Source organism: Podarcis tiliguerta (assembly GCF_965153285.1).
Source record: "Podarcis tiliguerta genome assembly, chromosome: 2".
NCBI lineage: Eukaryota > Metazoa > Chordata > Lepidosauria > Squamata > Lacertidae > Podarcis > Podarcis tiliguerta.
In genome coordinates this window covers 12,174,900-12,194,725 of record NC_139535.1, presented here as the reverse complement: position 1 = coordinate 12,194,725, position 19,826 = coordinate 12,174,900, and the positions used below count along the sequence as shown (strand labels likewise).

General features: G+C 47.8%; 1 protein-coding gene across 2 annotated transcripts in view; it reads left to right on the top strand.

Annotated features, from left to right (window-relative positions):
• SLC44A4 (solute carrier family 44 member 4) overlaps positions 1 to 17,381 on the top strand; it is a 58,476-nt gene extending 41,095 nt beyond the window's left edge. The window contains exons 13-22 of one of the 2 annotated variants that reach the window (XR_014507548.1): positions 1,956 to 2,048; positions 3,643 to 3,745; positions 6,085 to 6,341; positions 9,733 to 9,827; positions 11,731 to 11,834; positions 13,988 to 14,061; positions 14,158 to 14,323; positions 15,035 to 15,119; positions 15,322 to 16,700; positions 16,793 to 17,381. Coding sequence is in view for 1 of the 2 variants with exons in the window: in XM_083425236.1 (XP_083281362.1) it covers positions 1,956 to 2,048; positions 3,643 to 3,745; positions 6,085 to 6,341; positions 9,733 to 9,827; positions 11,731 to 11,834; positions 13,988 to 14,061; positions 14,158 to 14,323; positions 15,035 to 15,119; positions 15,322 to 15,428 (1,084 nt within the window). In the remaining variant the exon portion in view is untranslated. Of the gene's footprint in view, positions 1 to 1,955; positions 2,049 to 3,642; positions 3,746 to 6,084; positions 6,342 to 9,732; positions 9,828 to 11,730; positions 11,835 to 13,987; positions 14,062 to 14,157; positions 14,324 to 15,034; positions 15,120 to 15,321 lie in introns of both variants that reach the window. The other variant, XM_083425236.1, reaches the window with a different exon arrangement.
• The last annotated feature ends 2,445 nt before the right edge of the window (positions 17,382 to 19,826 follow it).

The following is a 19,826-nucleotide window of genomic DNA, read 5'->3' as shown; positions in this document are numbered from 1 at the left end:
GAATCTTGTGTCAGAAAAATAAATGAGGAGTGTTGCCTTCACCCCCCAAAAAGACGTGAACTAGGGCAGGGTTTCCCAAATTTGAGTCTCCAGCTGTCTGGGGACTTCAGTTCCCATCATCCCTGACCACCGGTCCTACTAGCTAGGGATGATGGGAGTTGTAGTCTTCCTGAAGGAAGCTTATGTTAGCTCTGCTTGTTTTTCCCTTTGCACGTCCTTCACGAAAAGCTCCTCGACAGCCAGGGTCTCTCTGGGGTTTTTAAGAAATCTTTGAAGTGCACTGGAGATAATTGCATAGTGCTAAAGTGCATTGAAGCCCATTTAATGTGGTCATTTCTTGAACTGTCTGCTAAAGAGACTTTATTTAATTCTGCTGCATGCAACTATTTTTTTTAATAAAGTATTTTTATTAAACAATTTCATAATAACAAAATATCAATCCACATAATCAGTTACATTATTTTCACTCTTCCACACACCCCCCCAGGACTTCCCTGAGCTCCCCTCTCTGATTTCTTTGCACATATTATTCTCCGCATATTATAAAATTGTACATATCCTTGCTTTATCTATCATGTGTTCAACTAATAAATTTGTGGATGTTTATTCAAAACCTGCCAAGGAGTCCAGATCATTTTGTTGTCTTTTTAAGTAATTTGTAAAAAGTTCCCATTCTTCCTTGAAGTCACTGTTGTCCTTTTCACACAGTTTGTATGTCAATTTAGCCAATTCCGCAGAGCTCATCAATTTCTCTTGCCATTGTTCTTTTGTTGGGATTTCCTGATTCTTCCATCCTATTGCTAACAAGACTCTTGCCGCTGTTGTAAAAAGGTAAAGGGACCCCTGACCATTAGGTCCAGTTGTGGCCGACTCTGGGGTTGTGGCACTCATCTCGCTTTACTGGCCGAGGGAGCCTGCATACAGCTTCCGGGTCATGTGGCCAGCATAACTAAGCTGCTTCTGGCAAACCAGAGCAGCGCACGGAAACACCATTTACCTTCCCGCCAGAGTGGTACCTATTTATCTACTTGCATTTTGACGTGCTTTCGAACTGCTCAGTTGGCAGGAGCAGGGACCGAGCAACGGGAGCTCACCCCGTCGCAGGGATTTGAACCACCGACCTTCTGATCGGCAAGCCCTAGGCTCTGTGGTTTAACCCACAGCGCCACCCGTGTCCCTACCGCTGTTGTAGCACACATAAATAAGTTCTTTAATTACTTTAAGCTAATTAAAGGGAAGACCCGTGTTTGCTTGGGCTCCTAAAAAGAAGATTGGGAACAGTAGAGGGGAAACATTGCAAAATTGTAGAAGCAAAGATGGTGCAAAGGCTATATTATGGGTTTTAACTGGTTTGAAGTGTCTCTGGAGAACTGTACTACAGACAAATTTAGCATAGCATCTAGATCAAGGGAAGTAATAGTGCCACTGTATTCTGCTCTGGTCAGACCTCACCTGGAGTACTGTGTCCAGTTCTGGGCACCACAGTTCAAGAAGGACACTGACAAACTGGAACGTGTCCAGAGGAGGGCAACCAAAATGGTCAAAGGCCTGGAAATGATGCCTTATGAGGAACGGCTAAGGGAGCTGGGCATGTTTAGCCTGGAGAAGAGGAGGTTAAGGGGTGATATGATAGCCATGTTCAAATATATAAAAGGATGTCACATAGAGGAGGGAGAAAGGTTGTTTTCTGCTGCTCCAGAGAAGCGGACACGGAGCAATGGATCCAAACTACAAGAAAGAAGATTCCACCTCAACATTAGGAAGAACTTCCTGACAGTAAGAGCTGTTCGACAGGGGAATTTGCTGCCAAGGAGTGTGGTGGAGTCTCCTTCTTTGGAGGTCTTTAAGCAGAGGCTTGACAACCATATGTCAGGAGTGCTCTGATGGTGTTTCTATGAAATTTGACTGAAGCTGAAAAGCTGGGTTTACAGGGTCTCTCTTGTTCTCTCCTGCAGAGCCATTGGGTACATGATGAGTTCTCTTTTCTACCCATTGGTGACCTTCGTCTTGCTGCTGATATGTGTGGCCTACTGGGGTGTTACTGCTCTGTATCCTTTATTAAGGGAAGACTTGTTACTTCATATCTTGAAACCCGGACATCTTGTTTTGTTTTTAATTGTGAGAGAACAACTTCCATTTTGGTTGCTGTGATTTTGCAATGCGATTTCACCCTGGGAAAAGCACTTTTTTGGGGGGGCCCGCAATCTTGCATGGCACTCCTAAACACACATCTTTGGGGGCTGTGCCCTAAAAAGTGGGGTGTTGGTTGGTGGGGACAGCGACTGAGTATGTTCTACAGCCATGGAAAGTTGACTGGCTATTGGGGCAAAGATAATGAAATGGTGAGGCTTGAACCCTAAATAGAAGCAGTGCACTGCGACATTTTGTTTTTAATGGCTTTACCCTTGTGGTTCCTGTTGAATTGCTACCAGGATTATGCCATTATTGGGAGGAAGGGAAACTAGTAATAAGCTGCCTACACACAATGCCTTTTGAATCACATTCGAAGCATGTTTACTCCCCTCAAAGAATTCTGGCCACTGTAGTTTGTTAAGGGTTGCTGGGAGTTGTAACTCTGTGAGAGGTAAACTACAAGGCCCAGAATCCTTTGAGGGAAAGAATGTGCTTTGAGTGTGCTTAAACGCTATAGCGTGTACACAGCCATAGAACGAGTATATGAATGAAGAGAACAACTTTGTATTTTAATACTAGGCTGGCGTTTGACAGGAAGTCATAGCAGATATGTAATACAGTGGTACCTCGGGTTAAGTATTTAATTCGTTCCAGACGTCTGTTCTTAAGCTGAAACTATTCTTAACCTGAAGCACAACTTTAGCTAATGGGGCCTCCCGCTGCGATTTCTGTTCTCATCCTGAAGCAAAGTTCTTAACCTGAGGTACAATTTCTGGGTTAGTGGAGTCTGTAACCTGAAGCGTATGTAACCTGAAGCGTATGTAACCCAAGGTACCACTGTACTACTTGGCGTTTGATACCTAGTGTATAATGGCGGAACGTAGCAGTTCCTGGTGACAGCTTCAGAGATTTTATATCCTAACACCTAGTAAAAACAAGGCAACAACATCCTGAAACCCTCCTATCCTCAGGTAAGAACCTCAGCTTCCAATTTTGAATCACAAAATTCTCAGCAAGCTTTAGAAAAGTCAATTAATATTCAAATTCAACTCTTCACTGCTTCCCTCTCTTCAGTTTTTTGTTCCCAGTAGGGAAATTTCTGTGTTCCATGTACCACAAGTGTTAAGTTGTGGGTGAACATATCAGACGACACAGCGATTCTTCAAACAGCTCTTGTTTATTCACAGGCCCAGAACAGAACTGAACTGAAGGGTTCAGCCAACCTGCTTATATAAAGCTCAACTGCAAAGCAACAGTAACAACTTTCTGTAACTATCCAATCACTGAACGTTACTTTCAGTTCCTTATTTGCATATGCGGACCTGAGTGAAAACTGTCTAAATATCTAAAGTATCCCCCTGCTGGCCCAGGGTGAGAACTTCAGTACATAACACCAAGGTCTTCCGCACTGAAGATGGCAAAACGTGAGGGTGGTCTGGGGCTTGGGGAGGCCCCCGTTATTCCTTTTTCTTTTTATATCTTCTTTCCTTGACTACTCCCCACCTTCAGATATCTCGCCACCTCTGGAGCGCCCCTCTATCGCATCGCTCCCAAAAACGATAGTTCCCCAGACTGCATAGGGATCTCTGGGAACGAGAGCTGCAGCCCAATGGTGAGTCACAAACGTAGCTGAAGGATCTTGGTTCCCAGATCTACCTCTCTGACTAGAGGGGATGGGGGATCAATTTGATTTGGTACACATTTAAAGTCATTTCCACTTTCTGAAACAGTATGTGGAGCAAAGCACATCTATCCTTGGAAATTTGCACTTTTCTGAATTTTGTCAACCAACTAATGTTTACAAAAATACAAGCTGTATTTTTTGCTCTACAAGACTCACTTTTTCCCTCCTAAAAAGTAAGGGGAAATGTGTGTGCGTCTTATGGAGCGAATGCAGGCTGCGCAGCTATCCCAGAAGCCAGAACAGCAAGAGGGATTGCTGCTTTCACTGCGCAGCGATCCCTCTTGCTGTTCTGGCTTCTGGGATTCAGAATATTTTTTTCTTGTTTTCCTCCTCCAAAAACTAGGTGCGTCTTGTCGTCTGGTGCGTCTTATAGAGCAAAAAATACGGTGTATTAGGGGAAGGTGTGCATAAAAATGAAGTTACCGTATTGTCCCGAATATAAGCCTAACTTCCCCCCCCAAATTCTGACCATGAAAAATTAAAGTACGGCTTATATTCGTGACCTTACAAAAACTGACTTTTATGATATTGCTGCTGAAACAGACATACGGTAAATTGGAACAAGAAAATGTTTTATTGCCGATTTGCGAGCTTGAGTGCCTGCGGAATTGTAGCAATTGAATAGCAATTTGAGATTTTGGGGATTGTACGGTCATTTTTGCGGGCTTGTAAGATCAAAGGCTTAATTTGGCTCGGAGTTCCAATTCTACCAACCGCAGCGATTTTCAGCCTGTAACACAACTTTAAGGGAGCAACTTATATTTGGGTAATGTCTTTTTTCCCCTCCCCTCTCCCCCTTGAATTTTAAAGGTGCGGCTTATTTGCAGGTGCAGCTTATATTTGGGCCAATACAGTATTATGGAAAGTAATCTGCAAAAAAGTGCATTAGGTTAGGGAAAATTGCTTGCAAAATTACATTATTCAAAACTGAATACAAAAATGGGCTTATTAGGAGAAATTTGCATTAAAATGCAGACGAATTTTCATGAGCGTTTTTAAAGAAAAATTTTTAAACCCATGAACCGCTACAGAATGTGGCAAACTGAATGCAAGATTGGAAAACAGAGATACTGAGAGGATCAAAATTAGCAGATATATCCATCCTGGCCCCTGACTACCCCTCCAATTCTGGGCTGCGTTGGTGTCTCATCCCCGCTTAGGTTTTTAATGGGGACAATTGTGGCCATTTGGGCTTCATAGGCAACGGAAAATGAAACCCAGAACCCAAATGACATGGTACAAAAATATCTTCTTCTAAGTTATTTGTCTTGCTTGGAGGGGGCAAACCACACCGGTGCTGGATACTTAGAGATCCTCACATAAGATCTTTTGGGAACTCGGACAGCCCTGCAAGATCTTGCGTGGAGCATCCCAGAATCGAACCCCTGAGAGGGCTTAAAAGCTCTTTTTGTGCCAGATCCGCTGGATTGTGCTCCAGTGTGGTGTAGTGGTTAAGAGCGGTAGTCTCGTAATCTGGGGAACCGGGTTCGCGTCTCCGCTCCTCCACATGCAGCTGCTGGGTGACCTTGGGCCAGTCACACTTCTCTGAAGTCTCTCAGCCCCACTCACCTCACAGAGTGTTTGTTGTGGGGGAGGAAGGGAAAGGAGAATGTTAGCCGCTTTGAGACTCCTTAAAGGGAGTGAAAGGCGGAATATCAAATCCAAACTCTTCTTCTTCTCATAAACATGTGCAGTTTCAACTGGCTAGCCTTCAGCTGCATAAAGTTGAAATCGTGCAACATATACACATGTGGATGGTACTGTGCACACTGATATCTCAAGTTCCTCCAAAAGCCTGAGTAAATAAATCAAATCGTGCTCCCCGGCACTGTATTTAAACGTGTATCTTCAATTCTGGGGGTGGCAGTTCTGTACTTCCTATTAATTTTGTGGTGGTATCTTACTCGTACAATAGGCTGTGAGGTAAGTTCAGCAGAGAATAGTGAAATAAGTTAGGGGGAGAGAGAGGAAGAGAGGTAAGGAGGGGGGGGAGTGTGAGGTAAGTTATTAAAGCGAGGTGAGTCAGAAAAGGACTGGCTGGAAGTTCTCCTCAGAAGGCTGGAAGTTCTCCTCAGAAGTCTCTCCCTGCTCCAAGTCCAGTACACCATCTCCTGTACGACCCTGGATTTTATATTTCTGCCAGGGTTCAAAATGGATCCTGTTTGGCTGTGGAGCAACTTGTGGGGCTCTGCTTGGCTCTCCTTTTTGCGACCAGCCATTTCCATGCCCTGGTATTCAGAGCACCGTTCCCTGCTTTCTTCCTCCAGACATTCAACGCCTCCACCTACTGGCCCTGCCTGGTGGATTGCATCTTCTTCAAGTACAACGACCAAGGGCTCTTCCAGCGCAACCTCTTCAACCTTCAGATCTACAACTTTGTGGGCCTCCTCTGGTGCACGAACTTCGTCATTGCCCTGGGGCAGTGTGTGCTGGCGGGGGCCTTTGCCTCTTACTACTGGGCCTTCAATAAGCCCCAGGATATCCCGGACTGCGCCGTGTGCAACGCCTTCGTCCGGACGTTACGGTGCGCATCTTGTGTGGGGATTCCCATGCGCCCGGCAGCAGGCAGGGAAGCAGAGGATCTGGTCCTTGCCCTGCTGCCGGCCTTGCATTGTGCCAGCGTCTCCCTTGGGAACTGGAACATAGGAAGCGGCCTTCAACAGAGTCAAAGCGTTGAGTCCATCTAGCTCAGTGTTGTCTGGATGACGGCTAACAGATTGAGGTTGAATCCTGACAAGACAGAAGTACTGTTTTTGGGTGGACAGGAGGAGGGCAGGTGTGGAGGATTCCCTGGTCCTGAATGGGGTAACTGTGCCCCTGAAGGACCAGGTGCGCAGCCTGGGAGTCATTTTGGACTCACAGCTGTCCATGGAGGCACCGGTCAAATCCGTGCCTAGGGCAGCTGTTTACCAGCTCCATCTGGTACACAGGCTGAGACCCTACCTGCCCGCGGACTGTATTGCCAGAGTGGTGCCTGCTCTGGTTATCTCCCGCTTGGACTACTGTAATGTGCTCTCTGTGGGGCTACCTTTGAAGGTGACCCGGAAACTACAACTAATCCAGAATGCGGCAGCCAGACTGGTGACTGGGAGCGGCCGCCAAGACCATATAACACCGGTCTTGAAAGACCTACATTGGCTCCCAGTACGTTTCCGAGCACAATTCAAAGTGTTGGTGCTGACCTTTAAAGCCCTAAACGGCCTCGGCCCAGTATACCTGAAGGAGCGTCTCCACCCCCATCGTTCAGCCCAGACACTGAGATCCAGCACCGAGGGCCTTCTGGCGGTTCCCTCGCTGTGAGAAGCCAAATTACAGGGAACCAGGCAGAGGGCCTTCTCAGTAGTGGCACCCACCCTGTGGAACGCCCTCAAACCAGATGTCAAAGAGAACAACAACTGCCAGACTTTTAGAAGACATCTGAAGGCAGCCCTGTTTAGGGAAGCTTTTAGTGTTTGATGTATTACAGTATTTTAATATTTTGTTGGAAGCCGCCCAGAGTGGCTGATGAAGCCAAGCCAGATGGGCAGGGTATAAATAATAAAATTATTATTATTATTACACAGAGTGGCAGCAGCTCTCCAGGGTTTATGGGAAGAGGTCTCTCCCGGCCCTAGTGGGAGATGTTGGGGATTGAACCTGAGACCTTCTGCCTACAAAGCAGAAGCTCACCATTGAGCTATGGCCCTTCTACTATTGGTAGGCTCACACATGGCTGTAGTGTTGCCTGCCAACTGGAGGGCGAAGGAACCACCCGGCCATCACTCATTTACATAGGGGTGGTTGTCAGAAACTGTATTTGTTTGTTTGTTTATTATTACAGTGGTACCTCGGGTTACATATGCTTCAGGTAACATACGCTTCAGGTTACAGGCTCTGCTAACCCAGAAATATTACCTCAGGTTAAGAACTTTGCTTCAGGATGAGAACAGAAATTGTGCTCCGGCAGCGCGGCGGCAGCAGGAGGCCCCATTAGCTAAAGTGGTGCTTCAGGTTAAGAACAGTTTCAGGTTAAGTACGGAACTCCGGAACCAATTAAGTACTTAACCTGAGGTACCACTGTACTATTATTAATTAAATTTGTATATGGATCTATACCTGCAGGTCTCAGGGCAGTTCACAGGAATAATAATAATAATAATAATAATTTTTGGAAATCATTTCTATTAGTTTTACAAATACAAAGTTATAAACAGAGAATCAAAAAGTATATCCATACACAGAGATTCCTCCAAATCCCAGGACTTCCCCCCCATCCCCTCCATGAAGTCCCATTATAAACATTTAATACTGCATATTCTTTCATTCTCCAAATTTTTATATCAAACCATATTACCTATGGTAATTGTTAAACTACAAAATCCTGCTAATTGTTTCCATCTGCTTACAGTGGTCTCCTAAATAACTTCTAAATTTCCCTTGTTCTTTTATAAAGCTTTTATCCTCTTGGTTTCCGAGTTTTCCAGTCAGTTTTGCCATCTCGGCCCATCTGACTGCAATGCCCTAGCCGCTCTGGGTGGCTTCCCCAATATCTCAAGGAACGGCTGGGAGATACCCTGTCTGACATTCTCAGGATCTGCTGCTACTCAGTGCAGACACTTGACGTCTCAAACTGGGGTGGAGAACCTCTCAGGCCCTCCAGGCCTCTCTGCCTGGGCTATGGGACTTGCTCCAGGCCATAGCCTAACTGGCCCTGCTGCGCACACCCTCATTGAGTGATTTCCCCTGCTTTGGAATGTGTCCTTGAACCAGTGGCGTAGCGTGGGTTGTCAGCACCCGGGGCAAGGCAAGTAATTTGCGCCCCCCAAACGGGGCAAGGCAAGTAATTCGCGCCCCCCCTCCTGCACTGTCCCTCCCCCAGATAGTCCCTCGCTCTCTCTCCGCACCGCACGCCTGGCACCCTCCCCTCCACAGTGGGCGGCGACCCGGCGGCTCGGATCAGATTCGCACAGCCAGCACTGCAGTGAGAGAGAGTGAGTGAGCCAGGTAGGGGCAGAGAGCTGCGAGTGCGAGCGCGCCCCCCCCCCAGATGTTGCTCCCGGTGCGGCCGGCCCCCCCCTGCACCCCCACGCTACGCCACTGCCTTGAACTCTATATAAAGCTTGCCTGTGTAGAGAGGATTGAGTGAGTGTTGAAACTAGCCTACCAGACAAAGGGAACATTTATATTCATTGCTCCGCCCTCTTTTCCCTCTGGCCCTGCCCACTTTTGGAATGTGGCCCCTGGAAGAGAATGCAACCCCCTGGACTAGCCGGAAATATTTGCTCATCCCTCCTCTATTTAGAGTAGCTGGCATTGTTTGTTTTGGGAGATGCAATACAGTGGTACCTTGGTTCTCAAACTTAAGCCGTTCCAAAACCAAAGCGTTCCAAAACCAAGGCACGCTTTCCCCTAGAAAGTAATGCAAAACGGATGAATCCGTCCCAGACTTTAAAAAAACAACCCCTAAAACAGCCATTTAACATGAATTTTACTATCTAAGGAGACCATCGATCCATAAAATGAAAGCAATAAACAATGTACTGCAGTCACACAATCAATCAATTAGTAGCTGAACTGGGTTCCACACAGCCACAAAAACAAAACAAAAAAGAGCCGCCAAAACAAAAATGCAAAATAAATAGCAAAAACAGACAGATCTCAGCGTAACACTCAAAACGGAGCACGTTCAGCTTCCGAAAAAGGTTCGCAAACCAAAGTACGTACTTCTGGGCTTGCAGTGTTTGAGTTCCAAGTTGTTTGAGTACCAAGGCATTTGAGAGCCAAGATACCACTGTCCATGAAAACGTAGACCTTGGACAAGAGCAGCAACCTCAGCCTTAATTAGGAATGGTGTCAAAGTCCGGGGTTCCTTTTCTTAATCCAGAACGTTTCGAAAGGCAGCTCCACCTTACAGGACCTCTCCTCTCTCTCCGCAGATACCATATAGGATCTCTTGCTTTTGGTTCCCTCATCCTCACAATTGTCCAACTGATCCGCATCGTGCTGGAATATATGGACCACAAGTTAAAAGGCAAGTGATGAATAAACCAGGCAAGAAGAGCAGGAATAAATGCCAGTAATGGTCAGAATAACCAGAGTCAGGATGCCCACTGTCCCTGGAAGTAGGCTAGCACTAAAGTCTTTCACAATCTGAAAGGGTTTCAGAGCTGGTCTCTTATGTTGCTGGCCCTAAAATTAGGCAGAGTGTGGCAGCTTCATAGAATTATTGAATTGTAGAGTGGGAAGGGACCCCAACGGTCATCTAGTCCAACCCCCCTTCAATGCAGGAATCTTTGAAGATTTTCAGACTCTTCAGGTAATTCAAATTACTGCTTTGTTAACTAGTGGAGTAGGAGAGGGGGGGTGCGGGTGGGGGAACCACTTCCGGAAAGCAATGTGCCCCTTTGGGTTTCAGATAGTATGTGGATAGACGAATATAAAAAGCCTGGGACACATTTTCACGGCCCTCTAGTGGCTAGGACGGCTCATTTGCCAGAAGTCACGTATCTAGCATTAACTCTGGAATTGTATACAGTGTTACCTCGGGTTAAGAACTTAATTTGTTCTAGAGGTCCGTTCTTAACCCGAAACTGTTCTTAACCTGAGGTACCACTTTAACTAATGGGGCCTCCTGCTGCCACTGCGCAATTTCTGTTCTCACCCTGAAGCAAAGTTCTTAACCTGAGGTACTATTTCTGGGTTAGCGGAGTCTGTAACCTGAAGCGCCTGTAACCTGAAGCGTCTGTAACCCGAGGTACCACTGTACTCGATTTTGACCAAACGAAACCTCCTAGAACAAAACATACATCAGTATGATGCCCTCCCCCCAAAAAAACCATGACCACAAAATAATAATAAATAATTAAAAACAAAATATTCATTTCCTTAATGTGTAACAGTAATTTTAATACAGAAGTACAAGAATGCAAAAAACCAGCAAATTTCAAATACAGTGATATTCAACTTAGGAGGTTTAGTTAGGTTGAGAGTACAGTGGTACTTCAGGTTACAGACGCTTCAGGTTACAGACTCGGCTAACCCAGAAAGAGTACCTCGGGTTAAGAACTTTGCTTCAGGATGAGAACAGAAATTGTGCTCCAGCAGCAGGAGGCCCCATTAGCTAAAGTGATACCTCAGGTTAAGAACAGTTTCAGGTTAAGAGCAGACCTCTGGAACGAATTAAGTTCTTAACCCGAGGTACCCCTGTATGCACTTCCAGAGTTAAGGCTAAATATGTGACTTCTGGTAAATGAGACACCGTAGATAATAATATAATAATATAATAATTTATTATTTGTACCCCGCCCATCTGGCTGGGTTTCCCCAGCCACTCTGGGCGGCTTCCACCAAGACAAAGATGCTAGAGGGCCATGAAAATTTGAGTTCCGGGCTTCTTTAGACTCTCCTACCTATGTACTATCTGAAAGCAAAGGGGCACATTGGTTGCCAGATGTGAAATAAAGGTAAAGGTACCCCTGCCCGTATGGGCCAGTCTTGACAGACTCTAGGGTTGTGCGCCCTTCTCACTCAAAGAGGCCGGGAGCCAGCGCTGTCCGAAGACACTTCCGGGTCACGTGGCCAGCGTGACATCGCTGCTCTGGCGAGCCAGAGCCGCACATGAACGCCATTTACCTTCCCGCTAGTAAGCGGTCCCTATTTATCTACTTGCACCCAGGGGTGCTTTCGAACTGCTAGGTTGGCAGGTGCTGGGACCGAACAGCGGGAGCGCACCCCGCCGCGGGGATTCGAACCGCCGACCTTTCAATCGGCAAACCCTAGGCACTGAGGCTTTAACCCACAGCGCCACCCGCGTCCCCAGATGTGAAATACATTGATGTTATTTTCAGCCCTCCTACCCCACTAAACTGGGAAGAGCCAATGGGATCATGTCCTTTTGAAGCCCCGGCTACCTAATTCTCCTGTGGCGTTTGTAGGTTCCGGTAACAAGCTTGCCAAGTGCCTACTTTGCTGCATGAAGTGTTGCTTTTGGTGTCTGGAGAAGTTTGTCAAGTTCCTCAACAGAAACGCCTACATCATGGTAAGCCTTACAGGTGGGCCACCTAGGAGATCAGGGGTCTTAATGGTGGCGGTTGGGAGGGAAACAGATGGGGACACCCGTGGGGGAACAGGAGGCGAGAGAAGTGGCTTAAGAGCCACTGTGATGCGTCTGGGGGTGGGAAACCGGGGCTGCACCTGCTCCCACAGCACTCAGGTCCTGCTTGTGGGCTGCTTACCAAGAGTCATCCAGCTGACCACTGTGGGAACAGGATTCTGGGTAAGATAGGCCTTTGGCCTCACCTAGCAGAGATCTTCTTAAAAAGCAGAGACATCACCTTGCTGACAAAGGTCCGTATAGTTAAAGCTATGGTTTTCCCAGTAGTGATGTATGGAAGTGAGAGCTGGACCATAAAGAAGGCTGATCGATGAAGAATTGATGCTTTTGAATTATGGTGCTGGAGGAGATTCTTGAGAGTCCCATGGACTGCAAGAAGATCAAACCTCTCCATTCTGAAGGAAATCGGCCCTGAGTGCTCACTGGAAGGACAGATCGTGAAGCTGAGGCTCCAGTACTTTGGCCACCTCATGAGAAGAGAAGACTCCCTGGAAAAGACCCTGATGTTGGGAAAGATGGAGGGCACAAGGAGAAGGGGACGATAGAGGACAAGATGGTTGGACGGTGTTCTCGAAGCTACCAGCATGAGTTTGACCAAACTGGGAGGCAGTGGAAGACAGGAGTGCCTGGTGTGCTCTGGTCCATGGGGTCACGAAGAGTCGGACACGACTAAACGACTAAACAACAACAACAGCAGAGATTTTCTTCTGTTTGCAGGACCCCTGCGCAAACACGGCAAACAGTGCCCCCCTCAAAACTACGGCTTGCATAGGAGCCAACTCATCGGGGCTGAGGGTTCTTCGGTCCCCCCAATAAAATATTTGAAGGGGACGGGGCCCCCAAAGTTGATGGGCATTGCCAGTGACAGTTTTTATACTACATTTTTAAAACTTTGCCTTGAGAGAGCCTCTTTTGTTGACCACCAGCATTATGTTTTCCATTTTTAAGTTCAGAATAGAGTAGTTGCTTTGGAAGACGATCCTCAGGCATCTGCACAACAGCGGTGGCACTGTGGTTAAAACAAACCAGGTCACCTTGGAAACCATGGTTTGGAAAGTACAGTTGGGTTTTCAAAGCCTCCATGGTTAACACTGATTATTTATTTCCAAACCACTTCTCAGGCAAGATCAGCTCCCAAAGCGACTTACAGTTAATACCCACTGAAACATACAGTACATCGGACTATGTGAAATATTGCAGAGAAAAATATGAAGAGAATTATTAGTGAAGGATTATTAAAAGTAATAGTGAAATGAATGAAATGCAGATTAAGTGATAAAGATTGAAAAATCTTCAGGTGTGGTTGATGGAAGTCCAAAACACTGAATAAGATAAGAAAATATGTTGTATGTTGTTTGGAAATTTTACGTAAAAATTAATATATATATATATATATATATATAGGGACGCGGGTGGCGCTGTGGGTTAAAGCCTCAGTGCCTAGGGCTTGCCGATCGAAAGGTCGGCGGTTCGAATCCCCGCGGCGGGGTGCGCTCCCGCTGTTCGGTCCCAGCGCCTGCCAACCTAGCAGTTCGAAAGCACCCCTGGGTGCAAGTAGATAAATAGGGACCGCTTACTAGCGGGAAGGTAAACGGCGTTTCCGTGTGCGGCTCTGGCTCGCCAGAGTGGCCACGTGACCCGGAAGTGTCTTCGGACAGCGCTGGCCCTTGGCCTCTTTGAGTGAGATGGGCGCACAACCCTAGAGTCTGTCAAGACTGGCCCGTACGGGCAGGGGTACCTTTACCTTTACCTTTACCTATATATATATATTTTAAAAAGAAACATACAGTACATCAGGGAGATGTTGCAATGTTTATGAGAGTTGTGTTTCTGCTCCCTGAACCCCCAGGCTCTTTCCTCTAGCAAAATAATAATTGATTGGGAATCAGTGGTGGAGTGTGGATTGTGGAACCCCGTAGGCTGTCTAGGTTGGGGTGTGTGGTTCTATATGGGCATCTTAATCCCAAGAAAAACTTGGGGGCAGGGGGTGTGGTGTTGTTGAGGGAGGGGAATGTCTATATCCTTGCAAAAGACTGAGCTTACTTCCTTTGTCTCTTTCAAACCCTTCCCCTCCTCAGATTGCCATTTATGGAAAGAATTTCTGTGTGTCGGCCAAAAATGCCTTCATGCTACTGATGCGCAATGCTGCCAGGTAATGGGGCGAGAGGGTGGGGTCCGCAGGGGCGAAGGAGAGGCAGGGATGAAGGTGGACATTCCTGGTTCGAACCTCCCCTTTCTACCCCTGCAGAGTTGTAGTCCTGGATAAAGTCACGGACCTGCTGCTGTTTTTTGGGAAGCTCTTGGTAGTTGGCGGAGTTGGCATTCTGTCCTTCTTCTTCTTCACTGGGCGAATCCCCATCGATAAACCCGAGTTCAAATCTCCTGTCCTCAACTATTATTGGCTGCCCATCCTGGTATGTGTAACTGTGCCCATTTCTTGGGCCGTCACCTTTTCTCTCTCAATCTCTCTCTCTCTCTTTTTCCTGGCCCATTTTAAGGCAATTCTGCACCATTCCAATCCAATATGGCGGCTAAGATGCACAGATTTGTGTTAGTTTAGCTAAAAAGTAGTACAGACCCCCTCCGAAAACACACACACCAAAGTTGCTGACAGAAAACTGCAAGGAATTGCTGGGAGTGAAGAATCTTGGTTGTCTCAAGGAGGATCCTTGGCTCAGGAAATGATTTGTTGGACAAATGGCCTGAGGAGAGGCTAACCTGTGGCCTTCTGGATCTTGCTGACATCCAGCATGGCCAACGGCCAAAGGTAATGGGAGTTGTAGCTCAGCCAATTCTGAAGGGCTACAAGTTAGTCAACTTAGAAGCTTCTTGTGTCGCTTCGCAAAACAATAGCAGAAACCGTTAAAGAAAGAATATGAGTTGTCCCCAACAAACTGGGAGCTTTCAAAATATGGTGGGCGAGAATATTGTGAACTAGCCTTTGGCAACCCAGTGCCCTCAAGCAGATTTGGACTTCAACTCCCATCGTCCACATCCACCGTGGCCATCTTGGATGAGGCTGATGGGAGTTGTGATCCAAAACATCTGATTCCAGTGCCGGAAGTCTTGACCATCTCACCTCATGCCATGTTTCCCCCCCTTCTCTCTCTCTCTCTCTGCTTCAGACTGTTGTGGTAGGCGCCTACTTCATAGCCCAAGGTTTCTTCAGCGTCTACAATATGTGTGTCGACACGCTGTTCCTCTGTTTCTGTGAGTAATTCTTCTTGCCCTAATTATACTCTACTGCACACCTGGGGCTCTGCAGGTGTTGCTGGACTCCTGCTCCCATAAGCCCCAGCCGGCATGGTCCATGGCCAGGTATAATGGGAGTTGTAGTTCAGCGATGCCTGGAGGGGCTCCCCTCTCCACAGATTAACCATTCGTTTGCTAATACTTTCCTTTTCCCCTGCAGTGGAAGACCTGGAGCGGAATGACGGCTCCCAGAGCAAGCCGTATTACATGTCCAAGTCTCTCATGAATATCCTCAACAAGAAGAACAAGAATGAGAAGGCCAAGTAGAAGAAAATTTGGTGTTACTGGTCCACATCATCTCTTGCTACAGTATATTGCTTCCTGGCTTTTAGGCCCCAGGCCTGTCTCAAGAGCACTTTAACATATCCCGTCCCTTGCTTTCCTTTCCAGTGCATTTTGAACACATTTCAGCCTTTTGGGCCTTGCCACTCTTGCCTCATGTCGGCCATATTGATTTCTTAAATGGTGCCATATTGAGAAGACATTCTCCTCCGCCTCCTCCTTTACTGGCCATCTTATTTTAGAGCCCACCTTTTAAATGAAGGCAGCCATTTTAACATGTTGCCCTTCCTTCTGGTCCACCCATTTGGGGTTGTAGCCAACCAAGATGTCCTGTTCATCCCAAGGGCTGCTGACTTGCCCCACACATCACACGATGTGTTCTGCCCAGCGTGCAAGCGCTCGTGTGCCAGGCTGGGCGGGCGTTCCACTGCTGCAGTGCCAGTGCTTCCCCACACGTTGATTCTGTGCCAGTGCCAACGTTTCCCTCCATGCTGGTGTTTTGCTGCCCATCTTGCCTTCCAACCCTGCAGACATCTTCCCGAGAAGCCACCCCACTTCCCTTTGGCTTGGGCCTCGTCGCGTCCAACCCAGCGAAAAGGACGTTTGGCTGATATTTGTGATGTCCTCCCGCCAGATATATTGCTGCATTTTATAGGCCACGGCAAAACAAGTGTCCTTTCCTTTAGGGTTCAGCGGATGTTCTTTCGCGGGCTATGCAACTTCTCAGTAAACAGCATTTTCCAGGTCTGTGTGCCGTTCTCTGGGTTAAATTGGGTGATCAGGAAGCACCTGGGAGAGCCTCTTCTAAAAACCTATCACACAGAGAGGCAGTCAGCTTTAGCTGCCTGCGGTGTGGTAAGCTCAGTGTTAGACTGTTCCCTCGGCTTTTGCAGTGAGGAGAAATAGACAGTGAGGTGGCTGGAAGCTACGATTGATCTCCTCCCCAACTGGTTACAACTACTCCATGGCAAACTTTTCAAACAGCTTATATAACTCCCATCTGCATAGCTGTCAACCGTCCCTTATTTGGTGGGAAACTCCCTTATCCCAGAGCCGTGTACCGCTGCTGTCCCTTATTGATGATGTCCCTTAAATTTCCCGGGTTTAATGCTCGCCCGGCTCAGGAGGGAAGCAGCGGCTGGGGGTCCTCCGCCGCGCGAGAGAGCACGCACTGGCGCCGTCGTCCTGGCGCGAGGAGTTCCATCGGCCCTTCCCTGCCCGAGGGGGGGGGGAGGGAGAGAGACTCTCGCCCACACCGTCCGCGAGCCCGGAGGCGGTTGCAGAGGCTGAGGAGGCGGCCTGAGGGAGGAGGAAGAGGAGGGGATGGGGAGGGACGCAGAAGGGCGCAGCCGCAACTGCCTCATGCCGGATTGACAGCATCTGTCAATTCTACCAATGTATGTAACTCTTTACAATAGCAAAATTCTTTATTTTGGCTGCTGATCCCTTATTTTCAAGGCTGCTGGTCCCTTATTTTCAATTCTGTGAGTTGACAGCTATGCCCATCTGCCATCTTGGTTTTTCAGGCCCAACTGTGTCAGTTCCTGATTACGTCGTTCTGTTTCAGAATATCTTGACCTTTTTTGCTTTGGCATTGGCCGCATGTCCAACGAAGGGTGGTGCTTTCAAATCCAGTGAAACAAATGGACTGAATCGCACTTAACTCTGCCTTGCACGGTAATCATTTTGTTGCCTAAGTGCCTTCATTGACAAATTGCGTTATCCTTTTCCCACTTAATTTCCCGGTGATTTTGTGCCAATTCATTGACTCCTAAACTATTTTGGCTCCGATCCACTTCCTGTCAGCCATTCTGTTTGGTTGGGGTTTTTTTTTAATTCAAAATGCTAAAAATGTACTGTATATAGACTTTCTTTCTGTACAAAAAAAAATCTATTTTATAGAAAGGATACAAATTTATTAAAGCTGATTTTAAGTAAGCCGCATTGTCTCTCTTATTCATGAAAGCGAAGGATTATATTTGCTTATATTCTTCTTCTTTGGCGATCACTGGTAGCCAAGTAAGATTGTCTTCCATGCATATGGCCTACAATACTGCTTAATTGGCAAGTTGTTTTTAACCCTGCTTTTCAGCCCAGTTCCCTTTTCAGGAGCTTGGAGGGCATCTTTCACAGTGAATTTATTCCACACACCCAGCTGGAGAGTTTGCTTGCGAAGGTATTTTCATGGGGTGGAATTCAATGGTGCACTATTACAATTGTTCCATCAGCTAAGGTGTTTCTGTTTGCCAGGTGGAATAATCTTGTTTTTCCTCCTGCCCCTGCCCCTGCTTGCTATTCTATGGGTTCTCCCACATACCCCAAGCCAATCTGGGGAGGGGAGAAAGCCCCATTGTGGTAATGGGACTTGTTCTAGCTCCAGCTAGCACAACGATTTGGTGGGAGCTGGTTTATTTTGCTGGTTCTGTGGAACTGCATGTGCCACAAGAAGAGGGGTGTGATTCAGTGGCGTAGCGTGGGGGGTGCAGGGGGGGCCGGCCGCACCGGGCGCAACATCTGGGGGGGGGGCGCTCGCACTCGCAGCTCTCTGCCCCTACCTGGCTCACTCTCTCTCACGGCAGTGCTGGCTGTGTGAATCTGATCCGAGCCGCCGGGTCGCCGCCCACTGTGGAGGGGAGGGTGCCAGGCGTGCGGTGCGGAGAGAGAGCGAGGGACTATCTGGGGGAGGGACAGTGCAGCGGGGGGAGGGGGTGCAAATTACTTGCCTTGCCCCGGGTTAGGGGGCGCAAATTACTTGCCTTGCCCCGGGTGCTGACAACCCACGCTACGCCACTGGTGTGATTCCCAGGGATATAGCTGTAGATGCAGCCTCACAAACAAATCTGAGGGTCTCATGCATGTGGGGCAGGTGTCAGTTTCTGCATCAGATGCATGTGTGTCTAGAATTTCAGCAGAAACAGCCCCCTTTGCTGGTGTTAGATCAAATTCCCCTTATCTGTTCTTGCTGCTTTTTCTTACCACTCCCCTTACTGCAAGAAGAAATCCCTGCCCATCTAAGATGAACCTGTTGCATCAGGCCAGTGGTCCACTGAGGACTTGGCAACCCTAGAGTTTGCTGCATGTTTCCCCATTTAATTTGCATCGTCCACATAACGTTAGCCCTTCAAATCCCCCCTGTAAAGTCTGGCTTACCTGATACAGTGATAATCCAATACGTTGGGGGAAGCTGGGCCATTTGGCATGGCAACAGTGGCGTAGCGTGGGGGGTGCAGGGGGGGCTGGCCCCACCGGGCGCAACATCTTGGGGGGGGGGGCGCTCGCACTCGCAGCTCTCTGCCCCTACCTGGCTCACTCACTCTCTCTCACTGCAGTGCTGGCTGTGTGAATCCGATCTGAACCGCGGGGTTGCCGCCCACTGGGGGGGGGGTGCCAGGTGTGCGGTACGGTGCGGAAAGAGAGCGAGGGACTATCTGGGGGAGGGACAGTGCAGCAGGGGGGGCGCAAATTACTTGCCTTGCCCCGGGTTAGGGGGCGCAAATTACTTGCCTTGCCCCGGGTGCTGACAACCCACGCTACGCCACTGCATGGCAATACCGTTTTGGGGTGGGTGGATCAATTGTCGCTTTCTGCTGCTTTCCTTGCCATGCGCATGAGCTCAAATGCATTGTTCTTTTCTGGCTGTGCGTGTAACTTTCTAGTGTGCTCCTGAATGGAGCGCGTTTCGTCTTCTTTCATTCCTTCAGATTTGCACAAAACCAGGAAACCACACAAGCAAATCTACACTTGCCTGACAGTATGTGTTTGCACACTTTTTGAGCAGGGATTTTGTGGGTGTGGAAAAACAAGGTGTTCACATAGCAGTTGACACGCATGTCCTCAACCACAGAATCAACATATTAGAAGGTGAGGACAAATGCAAAAGGGAATGCCTACCAGGATAAGCAGGAAAAAGACCTACATTGGCTCCCAGTACGTCAAAGTGTTGGTGCTGACCTTTAAAGCCCTAAACGGCTTCGGTCCAGTATACCTGAAGGAGCATCTCCACCCCCATCATTCTACCCGGACACTGAGGTCCAGCTCCGAGGGCTTCTGGCATTTTCATCACTGTGAGAAGCAAAGTTACAGGGAACCAGGCAGAGGGCCTTCTCAGTAGTGGCACCCACCCTGTGGAACACCCTCCCTTCAGATGTCAAGGAATAATAATAATAAAAAATTTATTATTTTACCCCACCCCTCTAGCTGAATTTCCCCAGCCACTCTGGGTAGCTCCCAATCGAGTGTTAAAAACAATACAGCATTAAATATTAAAAACTTTCCTATACCGGGAGGGGGGGGGCGGCGCTAGGGGCGCCTTGGAAGATGGCCAGCTCGCACGAGGTAATTAGAGGCTGATTATGGGGAGTATATCAGCCTCCCTCTTCTTCC